Source organism: Carettochelys insculpta, chromosome 12, assembly GCF_033958435.1.
Source record: "Carettochelys insculpta isolate YL-2023 chromosome 12, ASM3395843v1, whole genome shotgun sequence".
Classification (NCBI taxonomy): domain Eukaryota; kingdom Metazoa; phylum Chordata; order Testudines; family Carettochelyidae; genus Carettochelys; species Carettochelys insculpta.
In genome coordinates this window covers 31,479,631-31,495,911 of record NC_134148.1, presented here as the reverse complement: position 1 = coordinate 31,495,911, position 16,281 = coordinate 31,479,631, and the positions used below count along the sequence as shown (strand labels likewise).

The 16,281-nt window shown below is 44.1% G+C and overlaps 1 protein-coding gene across 1 annotated transcript in view; it reads right to left on the bottom strand.

Annotated features, from left to right (window-relative positions):
- The window catches only part of NTRK3 (neurotrophic receptor tyrosine kinase 3), a 346,470-nt gene that overhangs the window by 49,127 nt on the left and 281,062 nt on the right, over positions 1–16,281 (bottom strand). Inside the window, exon 13 of the mRNA XM_075006317.1 lies at positions 4,224–4,354. Coding sequence (XP_074862418.1) covers positions 4,224–4,354 — 131 coding nt within the window. The remainder of the gene's footprint in view (positions 1–4,223; positions 4,355–16,281) is intronic.

Here is a 16,281-nt window from a genome sequence, read left to right as displayed (position 1 = left end):
AGATGGCAAAACATCCATCCTCATCTCAGCCTCCCGCTTATTTTTAGTCATTTAATATCTTTATAGCATTGCTGCTACCTCCTTCCAGGAGAATAGCTCCTTTCTCTCTTCAATCATCCTTTTTTCCCCACTTATATTTGGCCCTGATATTTCGAGGTACAATGACTTCTAAGTTCCCTTAATACACTGTTGATTTTACAAGATAATGGGAATTTATATGTTAAAGGAACATTGTTAAGTTTGTAAAGGCAAGCATTTACAAGTCAGGGAGTATGGGCATTGGAAGGTGTGTAGTGAATGAAGCAGAAGAGGAAAGGACAAGGAGGGTCTCATGGTTAGGGCTGTTGCAGGCTGCCTGGGAGAACTGCCTGTTCTCTCTGCCTCTGTCACAGAGTTCCTCTGTATGCTGGGTAAATACAGCTGAACCTAACTTTACACAGGTGGTCACTAGCTGGGCGTTGCTCATTTTCCTTGCGCTTGACCTGAGATTCTGGGGTGTGATTTGCAGCTCTCTGTGCTCTTACAGCTGTAACTGAAGCCAATGGGGGTTGGGCTTTACGTGGAATACTTCAGCATAGAAGTCCCACAAATGGGGCATAAGTGGGTACTTTTCACTTTAGCCTCTCTGTGCCTCAGTTTCCCATCTGTAAAGGGGTTAATACAGGAGAAGATAAATTCATTAATGTTCGTGAATGACTCAGATAATACGTTGACGAGGACCACAGAAAAGCCTGTGAAGTTACTAACAATTCTGTCTTTAGAGCAGAGTACCTTAACGCTATCGCCTATCAGAACGCTTTTACAACTTCACTAATGGTCTTTTAATATAGTTTTTGGGTTATTTCCTAGGTCTTTAAAAAAGCAAATTTAAGAAAATAAAATTTTATGGAGTGGCACCATAGTGACCTCCACATGGGTGATCAGCAGGATTGGAATCTTTACAGCCAGTGCACAGACCTCTGCCAGCTAAGCTAATGGATAACCATAGCAGGCTGTTGTCCTCTATGCGGAGCAGCACTGAAGGAGATCATTCTGCCAGTGGGGTTCATAGATATTTGCAGACAGCAGACGAACAGTCAGGCTTGGATCTTAGGCATCACTCCAGGCTCCCCAAGCGTGATCCCTCCTCTTCTGTCCCCTCCACGCTGCCCTTGTTCCACTCACATCTCTTCTCCATACCCAGTTCCGTGTCCCAGTACCACACTCCTCATTCAGCCAGTGCCAGACCCCACTCACCCCTGCCTTAGTCTCCTAGCTCAAACAGTGTCAATTCCCCACCCCACCACATCTCCTTATCTGCTTGGTCACTCTCACCCACTATAGCATCCAATTGTCCTTTTTGCCCCTTCTGGGGCTCCCTATCCCCATTGGCCCGGTGCCAATCTGCCTTCCAGAGCTCCTCCACTTTTAAAGCCTCATCCCTCCCACAATCCCCAGTTCCTTACCCCATCTCCTTGGCCACCAAGGCCCAACTCTCCTCTTGTAGCCTGGCTCCTCATCAGATCTATCTCCCCTTCTACTTCTTCTGCCCACCTCACTGATTCTCAGACCTAGTCACCTTGCCCAGGCAGTCCCCTTTTCCACTCCGCACTCCCGATCTTCATCTAGTCTCAGACACACCTCCATTGACAAGTTCCCAGGTACCTGCCTCTGCCCTTATTTCTCTCTTCAGTGACCAGTCCAGTCTCCAGGCCTAGCTCCTTGTCCCAGTCTAGTCTCTCTCCCCAAAAGTCATTTCTCCTCTGCATTTGAATCAGGAAGCATCCTTCTCCATGGTGTGGGGATGTCACTGAGAACACAGAAAACACTGAATACCCCTCCTCTTGTTTTGGTGCCAGGGCTGCATGAAATCTTCAATGAATTAAGCTGTGAAAATCTAAGCAGTTTCTACTGAGCGTATGCAAACCATGATTTTTCAAAGGCTGATAATTTGGCCAAATTGGGTGGATTTTCACAGGGAAAGGCATGTCATTGACACACAGAGGACACTTCCTTGCCAAATTTCAGGTTCTTGGCTCCCAGGTATGGGGTTTCTATACCTTTGAAAACAAAAAGCAATCAGTATTCTTTAACCTGGGCCAAGCAATGCATTTTTCCTAGCCTCATTCTTGGAGCTACTGAATACTTTTGGTTGAATTAAAAAAAAAAGAAAATCAGCCTGAAGCAGATACTCAACATAGAAATCTCCACTCTAAATTGTTAAAATATGGCAAAATTATTAGCATCTGAAATCAGGGTCTTAGAGTGGGCAGGGTGATGCAACATTAGTAATGGGCAGTGCTAGCAGTCCCACCATTAGTAAATGAAGAGGAGAGAAGAAAGTGTTCTGATGAGAAAGGAAGTCATCCCACATGCATCTAGAGAACTCTGCTGTCAGTGCTACTGAGGCCTATAGACATTTTTGTTGGGTGGGATGGGATTTCATTACTGGGGGAGATCACCTCTTTGCCATGGCAGTCAGGTCTCAGGAGGCTGAGTCCCAAGGAAAACCCAGGGCACTGCAAGAAGTTGTATTCATGCTCCAGCAGGTGGCACATTTCCATCTAATCCATCACTGAACCAATGATGCTGCTGTGGGTAGGTTTTCTGATGCGAAACAGGCAGCCTGGGTCACTTGCAGTAACGAAGACCTTCTGGCACTTTGTAGAGGAGCACCAATTTTAAGCTCTGCTGGCCCGCATTCAGATTTTGCATAACTACCTAAGCTTGCTCCCCAAATTCCCCTTCTGGCTTCAGCTGGCTATATTATTCTTTCCTATCCTTCTGAAGTTAGATGTCAAACAGCTCTTGTATTGCACTTCGGAGGTGGTGAAGTCAGTCTTGTGAAAAAATGCTTTGTGACCATGACAAAAGGGTTTCTGGGGAGGTAAGCTCATAGCCACAATTAGTGGAAAATAGCTGAGATACCACTGCTAACCCCAACAAATGGAACTCACTGGAGCCCTAAGAGATTGCGGAGTCACAGTTTATATGCCATAACGGTTGGATGTTATTCAGAGGTAGGCATGCATTGGGGAACCAGGTTCACAAGAGCCACACTGGGCTCTGAGATAATTAATCAGGTGGATAGTTATTCTATACATCCTGTGGCACAGGGTGGAAGCGTGGCAGCTTGCAGTTCAGGATCAGAACATACCAAGAAAAGAGTCTCAGAGGGGTAGCCATGTTAGTCTGTAACTTCATTAAAACAAAATAAAAAATCTCCAAAAAAAAACAAAACAAGCAGTCCTGTAGCACCTTAACTAATTAATAAAATTGTTAGTCTTGAAGGTTCTACAGCACTGCTTCTTTTTTGTTTGTTTGTTTGTTTGTTTGTATACTAGGACAAGTGGGCTTAAAAATATTGAGAACAGATGATTAAACAGAGTGTCTCTTTGGGATCAGGGTGTCGCTGGGTTTCAGAAGAGGTGATATATTTTCTTTGTTTGGTATAGGCTCAAATTCAAAATGACTTACCATGATTTATATTATAGTCTGCTGCTATTATGTATCTGTCAGTCAGACCCACTTGTTAGGAAACATCATATATCTCTAAGCAGACTCCTCCACCTGAGCAGCTGATTGAGACAGTAGAAGCCCTGGTGAGCTGAGCCTCTGCTGGAAGCCCTCTACCTTGGAGTTGTCTGGAGAAGCTGGTTGGGGCAGTTCTCATCTGTAGGTGGTTCCTGGAGGATCTTGTATATCATCTAAGAAAACTTTTTTTCTCTCTCTCTTTGAGTGTGTGTGTGTGTGCGAAGTGTGTTTGTGTTTTGGATTATGTGTGTGGGTGTGTGTGTGTGGAGAGGAGTGTTTGTGTTTTGGATTCTCTGAGGCCTTTTTGCCTCAGTTTCTCGCGTAGAGTTGCAGCGAAAGGTAAAACAAAAGGCTGAGCAAAAGATGGCAAGGGGAGGAAGGGACCACAGTCCCCTGGAGAAAGCAGGTAAATTTCATACATTTTTTTTTGCAGCTGCATGTCAGTTTTAGCTTCCAGACCAGTGCAGTGAGGCTTTTCCTCTGTGCCTCCTGGACAGATCAACAGGAAAGGAAAGGAGGTTTTGGCACTAGTGAGAAGGAAGGACCTTGACGCAAAACACTGAAACTTTATGTGACTAAGTGGATTTACCACAAGTACAGCATCTGATAATCCTCCCCACAGCTCTCCTTCCTTCTTACACAAGATTAACCAGCTATCCCTTGTTATTATGTCTCCACTACATTCTGCTGCATGCTCCCTTGAGATTTACCTTCACTGCCACCAGCATCTTGTCCTTGGTGGGGCTAAGGTTGTAGCACTCGGCCAAGAACACCTTCCCAAAGGCACCTTCTCCTAGTTCCCTCTTCAGAACGATGTCTCTCCTCTTGATATGCTGAACATCTGCAGCGAATGGGTTGATGGGGGAGGGAAGAATGAAGTTAGGTTAACGCAAGGAATGGACGACAACTAATTACGTTGCCAGTGTTTTATAAGCTTGCTACCTATTCACATGCACCCCTACAGGGCTGCAACCCCTCAGGGGTGGAGCTGGAGCCATGCAAAACATCTGCAAGGAAGGCACTTGACACTCATCAAAGTTTCGCTAAAACTCACAGCAGTTTTAACATGGGGTTTCTTAAGATTCAGGAAACTTTAGGCCGAATCTCTCATGCTGCTTTGGGTCTGCTTGGAACAAAGCTGCGTATTACATATGTTCTGGCATCACACTCATGACATGTTGCAGTTTCACATGGTTTTGATGCCTGACCAGGTGACGTCTGAGTACTTTAAGTGAGCTTTGCATAGAGATTTTGGCTTGGTTGAGACCCCAAAATTCAAGTGAGGTATTTTGGTGTCTGGCCTGTTGTGGATCCAGATGAGAACGACCTGGGAGGAGAGAAAACACTGACTTTTTGGTGACCTTCTAGGCAGTAAGTGACAGATGTTTAATAGCACCTGGCAATGCTGCACAAGAGCCCAGTCCTGCAACAGTCAGACTCATGAATGCCCCTACATCTGCAGGATCCTCATCAGTATGACTTCATTGACATCAGGGATCAACTAATTTCCATGAGCCTCTTGACTTAAGGCTGACAAATCTAACCTAATTTATGAAAGGAAGCAAAGGAAAATATCAACTGAAATACAGGAAACAAACCACAAGGAATTTAGCTGGGGCACTGCTCTTTTGGTCTTTATAGCTCACTCGTTGGTGCAGTATCTCAAGGCCAGATTTTCAAAGGTATTTAGGTGTCTAAACGTGCAGACAACTAGTAAATTCTTCAAAAGAGGTAAGGCAGTTTGGGCACCTAACTTGGGCTGAAATTAATGGGATGTAGGGGCCTAACTTCTGTAGGCACTTCTAAAGATTGAGTTAGGCACCTAGCTACATGATTAGACTCAGAAATGCCTTTGAAAATCTGCCCCAAGTGCCTTCTCTTGAGGCAAATGCCCAAGCATGCTTAATGACCCCACAGTGTGCCAAGCACTGTTTTCACCTCACACAAAAGATGACCCCTGCAGCCTCTGGATCACATCAGGTATGAGTCCCAGCACTTGAAAAGGGCTCCTTTAAGACTCCAAGGGCCTGAGCAGTGCACGGCTAGGAGGGGCTGGGGCCCTTCCCTAAGGGACCAGTGCACCATGATCTGTCCCCAGCTACACACCAGAGAGCAGGAGGCCTCCCTTATGCTCACAGACCAAAGGCAGCTCCATTATGGCCATCCCTTGTAGTAAAGTGCTCCCTTCTCTCTCCCGCAGGAGGGCAGCCATAATCCTACCCTCTGTTTACATGCTTCCAGTTTCCTCCATAACAAGTTGGTTTTGCATCCTTTCTTCTATCTGCCTTTGCAAAGAAGGCAAGAGGGGTCTGTGTTCTGTTGGGAGCATTTACTGGTGCCCAGACCTCATGCTGGGCTGGTCTATCGCAACACTGAGACAGCATTTTTGGTGGCTGTGCCGAGTCATCTGGAAAATGGCATGAAGAAGGAAAGGTTACACCCACAACAAGTGCCAATCCCAACCGCTGTATCAACCCTGACTGATTTCAACACACATCCATTTCACAGGGGGAAGGACATGCCCTCTGATGATGCAGGCAGTGGTCAACTTATAAAAAATACACTGGAAGAGGAACATCCTGGTAGTTTTCCTACCATTAAACCTGCTCCTTAGATGCTCACAGGCAGGTATCTAGGCTGCCATCTCTAGTCCTCTCGCCTGCTTGGGAAGTGAGATATGGACAGATTGAACAAGCAGTGGGCCCTATAATGAATAATGCTTCTAGAGAGAATTCTTCTTGGCCTTTTCATTAATTGTGCCCTCACTAGAAAGCTGTTAGTTACCAAAATTAATACTATTACTACCATTAAGGAATAAGATGGTAGGAATATCCAAAACAGACAGCAGCTTGGTTATGTCTTTCTTTGGTCTGGCTTAGTTTGAGTTTTTATAGGTGCCTAAAAGAATCTAAACTATCAGGTATCTAAGTGTAAAGGGATGCATTTGGGTAGGGAGAGCCCCTAAATCTAAAAATATTTGAAATGGCACTGAATTAAAGTCTGTCTCTGTCTACCAAGCTTTTCCACAGGGCCCATCAATGTAGCCTTATCAGGATTTGGGTGTAATGAAAGATCTAGTATTTCAAGTCTCAGTCCACTGTTCAGCCACTACAATGAAGGCTAAGAGGAGGCTGTCTCATATGAAGCACAGTCCTAAGATACCGCTGTAGTGCTTTATAAAGAAATACTCATTTGGAGGCTAGTGTCCACGTCGGATATAGAGTTACAGAGTCCAATGCAACACAGTGCAAGAGCTCAGGGGAGCAGAGTCTGATGGTATGTGAGGTTATTTATATTAGAAGGAAAACAATTAAGAGGTGACGTGACTGGGACTGAACCAGATATCCATTTCTGAATCCCCCAGGTCTTGCTCAGAATTCACATGTCCAACCTACTTATGGAATTCTGTAGAACGAAATGAGTCTGACCTGCCAGACGTGGGAAAGTTTAGGTTTAGGGTTACCTTTGAGTTCAGACAGTTTTGACTTAAATACACATTTTGGATCAAATTCCAGAGTTTGGAACTGAGCTCTGGTGTGAGTAATTTAAACTGCCAGTGCATTGTTCACATCATGACCTATGTGATATCCCTCAACAGGCCACAAGTAGGAGGATACACTGGAAATTTCAGGTAAGGAATCTATTCAAGGAACACACGAATGGCCATACTGGATCAAACCAATGGTTAAGCTCGACAAATATACTGTGTCTGACAGTGGTCAGTCAGTTACTTCAGGATGACTAGAACAATGCCATTGTGAGTGCTTCTCCCGTAGTTTAGTTTCATCTTCCAGCAGGTAGAGGCTTAGGGACACCAGCAGCGTGGGTTTGAGTCACTGGTGATCTTTGCTAATAGACGTTGATGGACCTACCCTTCATGAACTTTTAAAAGTCGAGTTATATTTTAGGACTTCACATGGCAATGCGTTCCACAGGCTGACTCTGCAGTGTGTGAAGAAGACTTTGTTGTTTCTTTTCAGCCTGCTGCCTGTTACTTTCCTTGGGTGACCCTGTGTGTGTGTGTGTATGTATGTGTGTGTGTTTACACACATTACCCAGAAGATGGACCTGCTCAGGATTGATCTTGCGGGGGTTTGATTTTGTGCACCTAGTAAAGGACGTGTCAAATTGAACTATCAGAGGTCAACAGTCACCACCTCTACTCCTCAATCTTGCGAAGAGTAAGGAAGGTCGACGGGAGATTTTCTCCTGTCAACATCCCTCTGTGAAGACGGCCAGGTAAGCCAATTGCAGATAAGTCGATTCTAGCTATGCAGTTGCCATAGCCAGAATTGTGTATCTACAATCAACTTAACCTGCCTAGTGTTGACCAGGCCAAATTCTTAGGTTATGTGAAGGGGTAAATATTTCCCTATTTACTTTCTTCACACCATTCATGATTTTATAGAACTCTAGGGCTACGTCTACACTAGCCAAAAACTTTGAAATGGTCATGCAAATCTGCTCATAGGAGTAAGAGGATTTCGAAGTAGCCGGGGTCCTTTTGAAAAGGAGCCCCATCTGGACGAGCCATGCAGCGGCAAGCTGCATCAATTTCAAAGTGCCACAGCCGCCCATGTTCTAATGAGGCGCTGAATATGTATGTCAGCGCTTCATTAAACTTCGAAATGACCATTTGCAAGGCCATTTCAAAGTTTTTGGCTAGTGTAGACACGGCCTAGATAGACTCTGGCTACATCTACACTAGACCCTGCTTTTTGAAAGGGGCATGGTAATGAGCAGGGTCGGAAGATGCTAATGAGGTGCTGTCCCGAATATGCAGCACCTCATTAGCATAATGGCGGCCACAGCAATTCAAAAGTGCCACTTTTGAATTGTGCACCACCCATGTATACAGGGGCTTTTCAAAAGAACCCCCCCCCGAGTCTTTGAAAGCCCCTTATTCCTAAAACCAAATAGGAATAAGGGGATTTTGAAGACTGGGGAGTCCTTTCGAAAGGCCCCCATCTACACAGACGGTGCATGATTTGAAAGCGGCATTTTGCCATGGCTGCCATTATGCTAATGAGGTGCTGCATATTCATGGTAGCATCTCATTATTATCATCCAACCTCACTCATTATCATGCCCCTTTCGAAAAGAAGGGGCTAGAGCAGATGTAGCCTCTATGTACCCTTTATAGGAAATCAGTATACCCCTTGTAGACTCTCTATGCAGAGGACTGAACTATATGACCTCTCGAGGTCCTTTCCTGTCCTACAATTCTGTGATTCTATCATACTCCCCCTTCTTTGTCTCTTTTCTGAGCTGAACAGTTCCAGGGTTTTTTTTTTCCCTCTCTCTTCGTATGGAAGCTGTTTCAATATTCATCATCATTTTTGTTGCCCTTGTCTGTACCTTTTCCAATTCTAATCTATCTTTCTCATGATGGGGCAACAAGAATTGCATGAAGCATTTGAAATGAGACTGCACCATGGATTTATTTAGTAGCATTATGATATTTTCAGTTTTATTATCCCTTTTCTAATGGTTCATAACATTCCGTTAGGTTTTCTTAAGGGCCAAAGCATGCTGAGAGGATGTTTTCAGAGAACCATGACCCCAAAATCTCCTTCCTGAGTGGGAATAGCTAAACTGTACCCCACCATAGTGCATGTGTAACTAGGATTAATTTTTTTCCAATGTGCATCGCTTTGCACTTACCACTGAATTCTGTCACGCACTCACACAGTTCAGTGAGATCCTATTGCCATTATTTGCAGTCAGCTCTGAACGTAACAATTTTGAGTAATTTTGTGTAATTTTCAAATTTTGCACTCTCACTATTCATCTCCATTTCCATATCATTCATGATTCTACTGAATAGCACACATTTCAGTACAGAACCTGGGGGGACTATGCTCTCTCCACTGGGAAAACGGCCAGTTTGCACTGACCACTCCTTGCTATCCTTTGTTTCCTAGCTTTGTTAACCAGATACGGATCAATGAGATGACTCCCTTATGCTACAGCTGCTTCCTTTGCTTAAGAGCCTTTAGTCAGAGACTCTGTCAAAGGCTTTCCTGAAGTCCAGGTTCACTGTATCAGACTGGACCACCCTTGTCCACATGGTTGTGGACTTCCTCAAAGGATTCTAATCCATGAGGCATGATTTACAAAAGTCATGTTGCCTCTAAGTATGGTTATTTGTATGTAATATCACATGTTAACATATCTGGTTCATGATGTTGTTCCTCACAGGAGTTCCACCTAAGTTGCTGGCTACTGAAATGAGGCATACCAACCTGTAATTAGTTACTCCCAAGTCATTCAGTACAGAGGCTAATTTAAGTGATACATTACTTACCATAGTTAATAGTTAGGGAATTTATAGATGTTCCTTCAAAATTCTTGGGTGAATTCCATCTGGTCCTGATGATTTATTCCTGTTTAGTTTATTACTTTGTTCAAAGACCTCCTCTATTGACATATCAATTTGTGACAGTTCCTCAAATTTCTAATAAAAAAAAAAAAGGTTTGGGTATGGGGATCTACCTAATATTTTATGCAGCGAGGACTGATGCAAAGAATTCATTTATCTTCTCTACTATGGTCTTGTCTTCCTTAAGTGCTCCTTGAGAAACTCAGTCATCCGGTGGTGGGCTGCCAGCTTCTGATATACTTTACAAAACCTGTTGTTAGTTTTTGTGTGTCCAGCTAGTTGTTCTTCATATTCTTTCTCAGTATGCCTAATCATACTTTAACATCTGACATGCCAGATTGTATGGTACTTTCTATTTTTCTCATTAAGCTTTGACTTCCAATATTTAAAGGATGCCTCTTGCCTCCACTCACCTGTTTTCTCTGCTGTTTAGCCTTTGTGGCATATTTTTATCCTCTTTTCATGGGGTATACATTTCATTTCTGTCTCTATTATGGTGTTTTCAAACAAGACCCATTTAGTTTGCAGGCATTTCACCTTTGTGACAGCTCCTTTTAATGTCTGTTTAACCAATTTTTCCTCATTTTTTGTGGTTCCCCTTTTTGAAGTTAAATACTGCCATTGTGCGTTTATTTGACATTTTCCCCCTAGAAAAATGTTAAATTTAATTGTATAAGGGTCACTATTTCTGAGCAGTTTAGTTATATTTACCTCTCGTACTAGATCCCGTATTCCATTTAGGACTAAATTAAGAACTGCCTCTCCTCTTTGACTTACAGACCTAGCTGCTCAACAAAGCAGTCATTTGTGGTGTCCAGAAATTTTCTCTCTGCATCTTGTCCTGAGGTGACATGTACCCAGTCAATATGACAAGAGTTGAAATCTTCCATTATTATTTTGTTTCCTGCCTTTATAACCTCTCTAATTTCCCTTGACATTTCATAATCACTGTCACTATCCTGGTCACTGGTATTTCTACTGCTATATTCTTATTGTTCACACATGGGATTTCTATCCCTAGAAGTTCTATGATACAGCTCAACAGATTTGAGATTTTTTGACTCTATGCTTTATTTCACATATAATGTTACTCCCTCACCAGCCTGACCTACTCCATCAATCCTATTTATTTTGTACCTCTGTTATTGGTGTGATCCTATCCTCATTCCACCAAGTTTCGGTGAGATCTATTTTATCAGCACTACATTACCATGGCTGCGTCTACACGTGCACGCTACTTCGAAGTAGCGGCAGTAACTTCGAAATAGCGCCCGTCACGTCTACACGTGTTGGGCGCTATTTCGAAGTTGAAATCGACGTTAGGCGGCGAGACGTCGAAGTCGCTAACCCCATGAGGGGATGGGAATAGCGCCCTACTTCGACGTTCAACATCGAAGTAGGGACGTGTAGACGATCCGCGTCCCGCAACATCGAAATAGCGGGGTCCTCCATGGCGGCCATCAGCTGGGGGGTTGAGAGATACTCTCTCTCCAGCCCTTGCGGGGCTCTGTGGTCACCGTGGGCAGCAGCCCTTAGCCCAGGGCTTCTGGCTGCTGCTGCTGCAGCTGGGGGTCCGTGCTGCATATACAGGGTCTGCAACTAGTTGTTGGCTCTGTGTATCTTGCACTGTTTAATGAAAGTGTGTCTGGGAGGGGCCCTTTAAGGGAGCGACTTGCTGTTGAGTCCGCCCCGTGACCCTGTCTGCAGCTGTGCCTGGCTCCCTTATTTCGATGTGTGCTACTTTGGCGTGTAGACGTTCCCTCGCTGTGCCTATTTCGATGTTGGGCTGAGCAACGTCGAAGTTGAACATCGACGTTGCCAGCCCTGGAGGACGTGTAGATGTTATTCATCGAAATAGCCTATTTCGATGTCGCAACATCGAAATAAGCTATTTCGAAGTTGGGTGCACGTGTAGACGTAGCCCATGAGTAGCTGCATTAGATGTCCTGTTGAGATGGTGATAACAAACAGTTTGAATGGAATTAATAAAAAAGAATGGTTCTATAAAATTTAATAAGCTAACAGAGCATTGATTTTGTGCTTGGCAACAGTGGGGCACCTTTTCTGGGGATCAGGTAGCAAATGTTTCCTGATCCTGTTTTCTCCCCAGCCTGGAATGGCCAGAGGGATTTATCCATAGTAGTGTTTTGGCTCAGGTGGAGTAATAATAAAAAACATTTTCAGCTGCCATGGGACTGAACTGGTGCAGCTTGTTTGAAGTTCTTGGAGATAAAAGGGCTCCTGGCCCTGTTCGGTCCTACTTTGCTGTGTCAACATGAGTTTAGAATATAAAGCAGTGAAATGCAGCCTGGAGTTGAATGACTGGGGCTTCTTTCTGCTAGCCTTTAATCTGGTTTTCACTACCCTGTTTGCACCATAACTTGCAATTAATAAGGCAGCTGAAGTTGCCACCAAAGATACTCTGTTGGAAGGACACATGGGAGGTTCATCTCATTAAGGCTCTTTACCTCTTCCCAGCAAAAGCTGAATGCTGCCTGATAAACAGCTGCTGTTTGCTGTTCCAGACAGACATGGGTGTACTAAATCTGTTTATCTGCCTCTGCTGGGCTGTGGTCAGCTTTGCTAACAAGGTGTATGCAGATAGTCTTCCACAAACCCATGCTCTTTTCTTTTTGCTTTTGTTTATAACAGAAAGTTTAGTTTACAAAACAAAGCTAATAAACCAATAGAAAACAGGAATCTAGGCAAGAACCAGAATAATAACTGACAAGAAAATAACCAGGCTCAACAGCACTCATCCAAGGCCAGGCTGCACCTACAAGGACAGATGCTAACATACAGTACTGAACTAGTCGTAATAATCATGTTAACAGCTCAGAATTCTGGTCCCACAATCGCTAAGTTACTATGGTGATAAGTGATACAGAGAAATGATAGTGGACAGGCACCTTTATCCATCACCATGCTCTTTAGCCATCACCATCATGCTCTTTATCTACCAGCAACTAATATGTAGAAACCATTTTTGCCTTTTCCCATTATCATTCTGAATGGAACATGAACCTAACTGAGGAAGCCGCAGAACATATGTTCTGAGATGTACCAGCATTACAGCTGGGAAAGCTGTAGGAGGTGTGGTCACTGTGACAATTGCCTGTAGGACTTCTGCTTCTGTGACACTTGAGGCAAAGAAATAGGACCTCAGATTTGCCCTGGGATCTTATCTAACCACCAGTGAAGCATTTGCAATATGGCTGAAAGTGCATTCAGTCAAAAAAAAGTCTAGACATGGCACCTTTTTATGGCCCATTTCTATTCCCCTGTGTCTGTCACACTATTTGACTGTTATTAACCTTACACAACCCAGACAGCTTTTCCAGATGAATTCAATTGTTCCTCGTGCAGCGGCAGTGGGGCCAAGTGACTTGCCAGGCCCCCGGACAAGAGGGGAGGGGCCCTGTCCCACCATCGCAGAAGGGGCAGGACTGGGGGGCAGCCAGCCCTCAGAGCTGCCCAGACCACACTGTGTCCCACCCCTAGCCAGCCATCAAAGCCGCCCGGACCACACCACATGGAGATTTAAAGGGCCTGGAGTGCCTTTTGAATTGCTGGGCTATGGCACAACTGCCAATTCTGTTCACCTCACGCTTTCCGTCAGTGGGCTCACACATCAGCCCAGAATTTCTCAAAGAGGCCAGTCATGCACCAGCCCTTCAGAGAGTGACTAGGTGAACTCACAGCGCTTCTCCATCTCTTACGGCTGATTCTACGAGTCTATACACACACTGCAAAAGCTCTATCATTGCTGACAGAGGAAGAGGCAAAAAGAGCTCAGCTTGATTCTACATTCTGGCAAGGCCTATACATATAGCTGCAACAATCTGATAAGGATAAATCAGAATCTCGCATAGTCTCCATTTCACACGGCCACTTCTCTGATTAATTACATATCGTCAGATCACTCTTCGTTCCCATTTTTTAATTATTTCTGAGTGCTTTCCATGCCCCAGTTTCCCTTTCACACCTATCAACTCCAATATCCTCTGAGCAAAGGACGTAAGGGTAGGTTGGAAGGTTGATACAGAGACTATGGAGATAATGGTGGGATGCATGATTAGGATGATAGGTAAGTGAGTAGAAACACTCACAGTAAACTGCTGTTCCCAGAAATAGGCCTCAAACTACACAGCTGCACAGAAAGCTCTCTCAAGGCTACTGGTCTTGCTGTTTGTTCTAACTGGACTGAAACTAATTTGTGTGACATGCACCACATCCATCTTCAACTTCCATGAAAAGTGGCCTGTTTCCTGGTGTGGGTTTTCTGGCCAATTTTGTATCCTGCATTCTGGTCCCTGGTTAAATCTCTCCCCGTTCTTTCTTTTTGCTTCCATTGTATATCATTATTTCCTCCTGCTAAACCTGACCACCTCAAATGCCCCACGTTGGCTTCCTCTCTTCCTTCACATCAGGTTAATATTCTCTGCCACTCTCTTATAGCCTGTGCCCAGTACCATCACCAATCACTTTCTCGGCTTTCATTTGCTTCAATGCACCCCTCTTCTATAGAGGCCCCTGCCTTATCCCCCCTGCACCTAGTCACTCCATCTTGTGGAAACCACTCATACAGCCTGTTCCTTTCATTCTTCACAGCCCACTTTAAAGATGACTTCTTAATCTCCCAAGTTTGATCACAAGTTCCTTAAAACAGGGCCCTTGTCTTTTTCATGTGCTTCTAAAGCCTGCTTTACACTTCCAGCGCTGCACATGCAATATTAATGGATAACAGTTTTCCCTAAGGATGAGTAATTTGCTGCAACACATCATTTATTCTGTGAATTTGGTCTTTTTCTTTGTTCACCAAAAAGTAACAAAGTTCTTAGATGTATTCATTATTCACTAATTTCTTCAATGAGTAACTGTGACAATAATTCTTGTGAATCGGCCCTATGTGATTAGCATGCACTGGGACTGTTAAAATCAACTACAAAGGATAGAATCTGCACTACATTCTGCCTAATTAAGACATGTAACTGGCCAGCAGAGTGCATTTCAAAGAGTACAGGTGTCAATCGACTGTGTTGATGAGTTACCCAAGAAACCTGAACCGACAAAAGCATGAAGTAGGATGGGATCAAGAAGCTTCACAATCAGCAGTCTGTTAAATCACTTTTAACTTGGGCTTTTCTTTTCATGAAAAAAAGGCTACTCATTAGCTAACTGTGTTTGGCCTGATTCTCTACCCACACTGGTTTAAATCTGGAGTAACTCCTGTGAAAACAATGCAGTGAAACGTTGTCAACTGGTGTAAAGCTGATATCATCATTATCATCATCAACAACCACCACCATGGGCTCAGAGCCCGTTGGAGTCTGATGTCTCCCTCACTATTTCCTTCCATCTTTCCTTGTTCAGTGCAGAGTGGCTTAGTTTCTGTAGACTCGCTCTGCACCAATCTACTATATCGTCTATCCATTCTCTTTGGAATCTGCCTCTCCTACTCAAACCGTCCATTATGCTGAATACCAGGGTCTTGATTTTTCATTCATTGATCATTCCGCAAATATTCTCGAATAGCAGTAACTTCCATTGTATAACCAATCAAGTCTGTATTACCTAAAATAGAGAAACACAAATGCTGTTCCTCTGCTCCACAAGGATAATAAATGGGATACATTCTTTGGTCAGGTCTGCACTGGGCTGAAAAGTTGAGTTAAGATGTGCATTTCCAGTGACATACCTGGAATCGATTTATTGTAGATTGTTTTTTCTGGCCATACACACAGCAGAGGAAAAAAAATCTCCTGTCAACCTCCCTTACTTCTTGTGACAATGAGGAGGCAGAGGCCAATGGTAGAGCCCGGCTGGTTGGATTTAGCACGTCCCCACACTAGGCGCACTAAACAGAACCCCAGAAGATCGACCCTGAACAAGTCGATCTTCCAGTAGACATACCCTTCATCTGGTGTTACAGTATGCAGCCTGCAAATGACTGCCTTTTGGAGGATAGTCTACTTCTGCTTCCTGATGGCTCTTCACTTTGTCTGGCCTCTTACTCTTTGCTAAGAGCCTACGTTAGCGTTGTCCAGATACCATTCAGGGTTGTGATGTCCTGATGGAGTTCATGTCTAAAATAGTGCTGGACAACGAACATGGAAGCAGGCCAGCAAGTCTGTTCAGAACAGCACCAAAATGATGGAATTTGCACTCAAACCTCCAGTGACTCCCTTCAGCCTGCAAAACTGGATTGGCACACTCTCATAAATAGACGTTCTGAGCTCAAGAAGCCACATGTATCAAATCCTGCCCTACTCCCTATCTTATCAGTCACTGTGGATAACACCATCAACTTCCCTGTAGCCTGGGTATCATTTTTGACTCAGCCTTTCCTCTATGCCTCCTGTCCAGGCTGTGTGTAAATCTTGCAT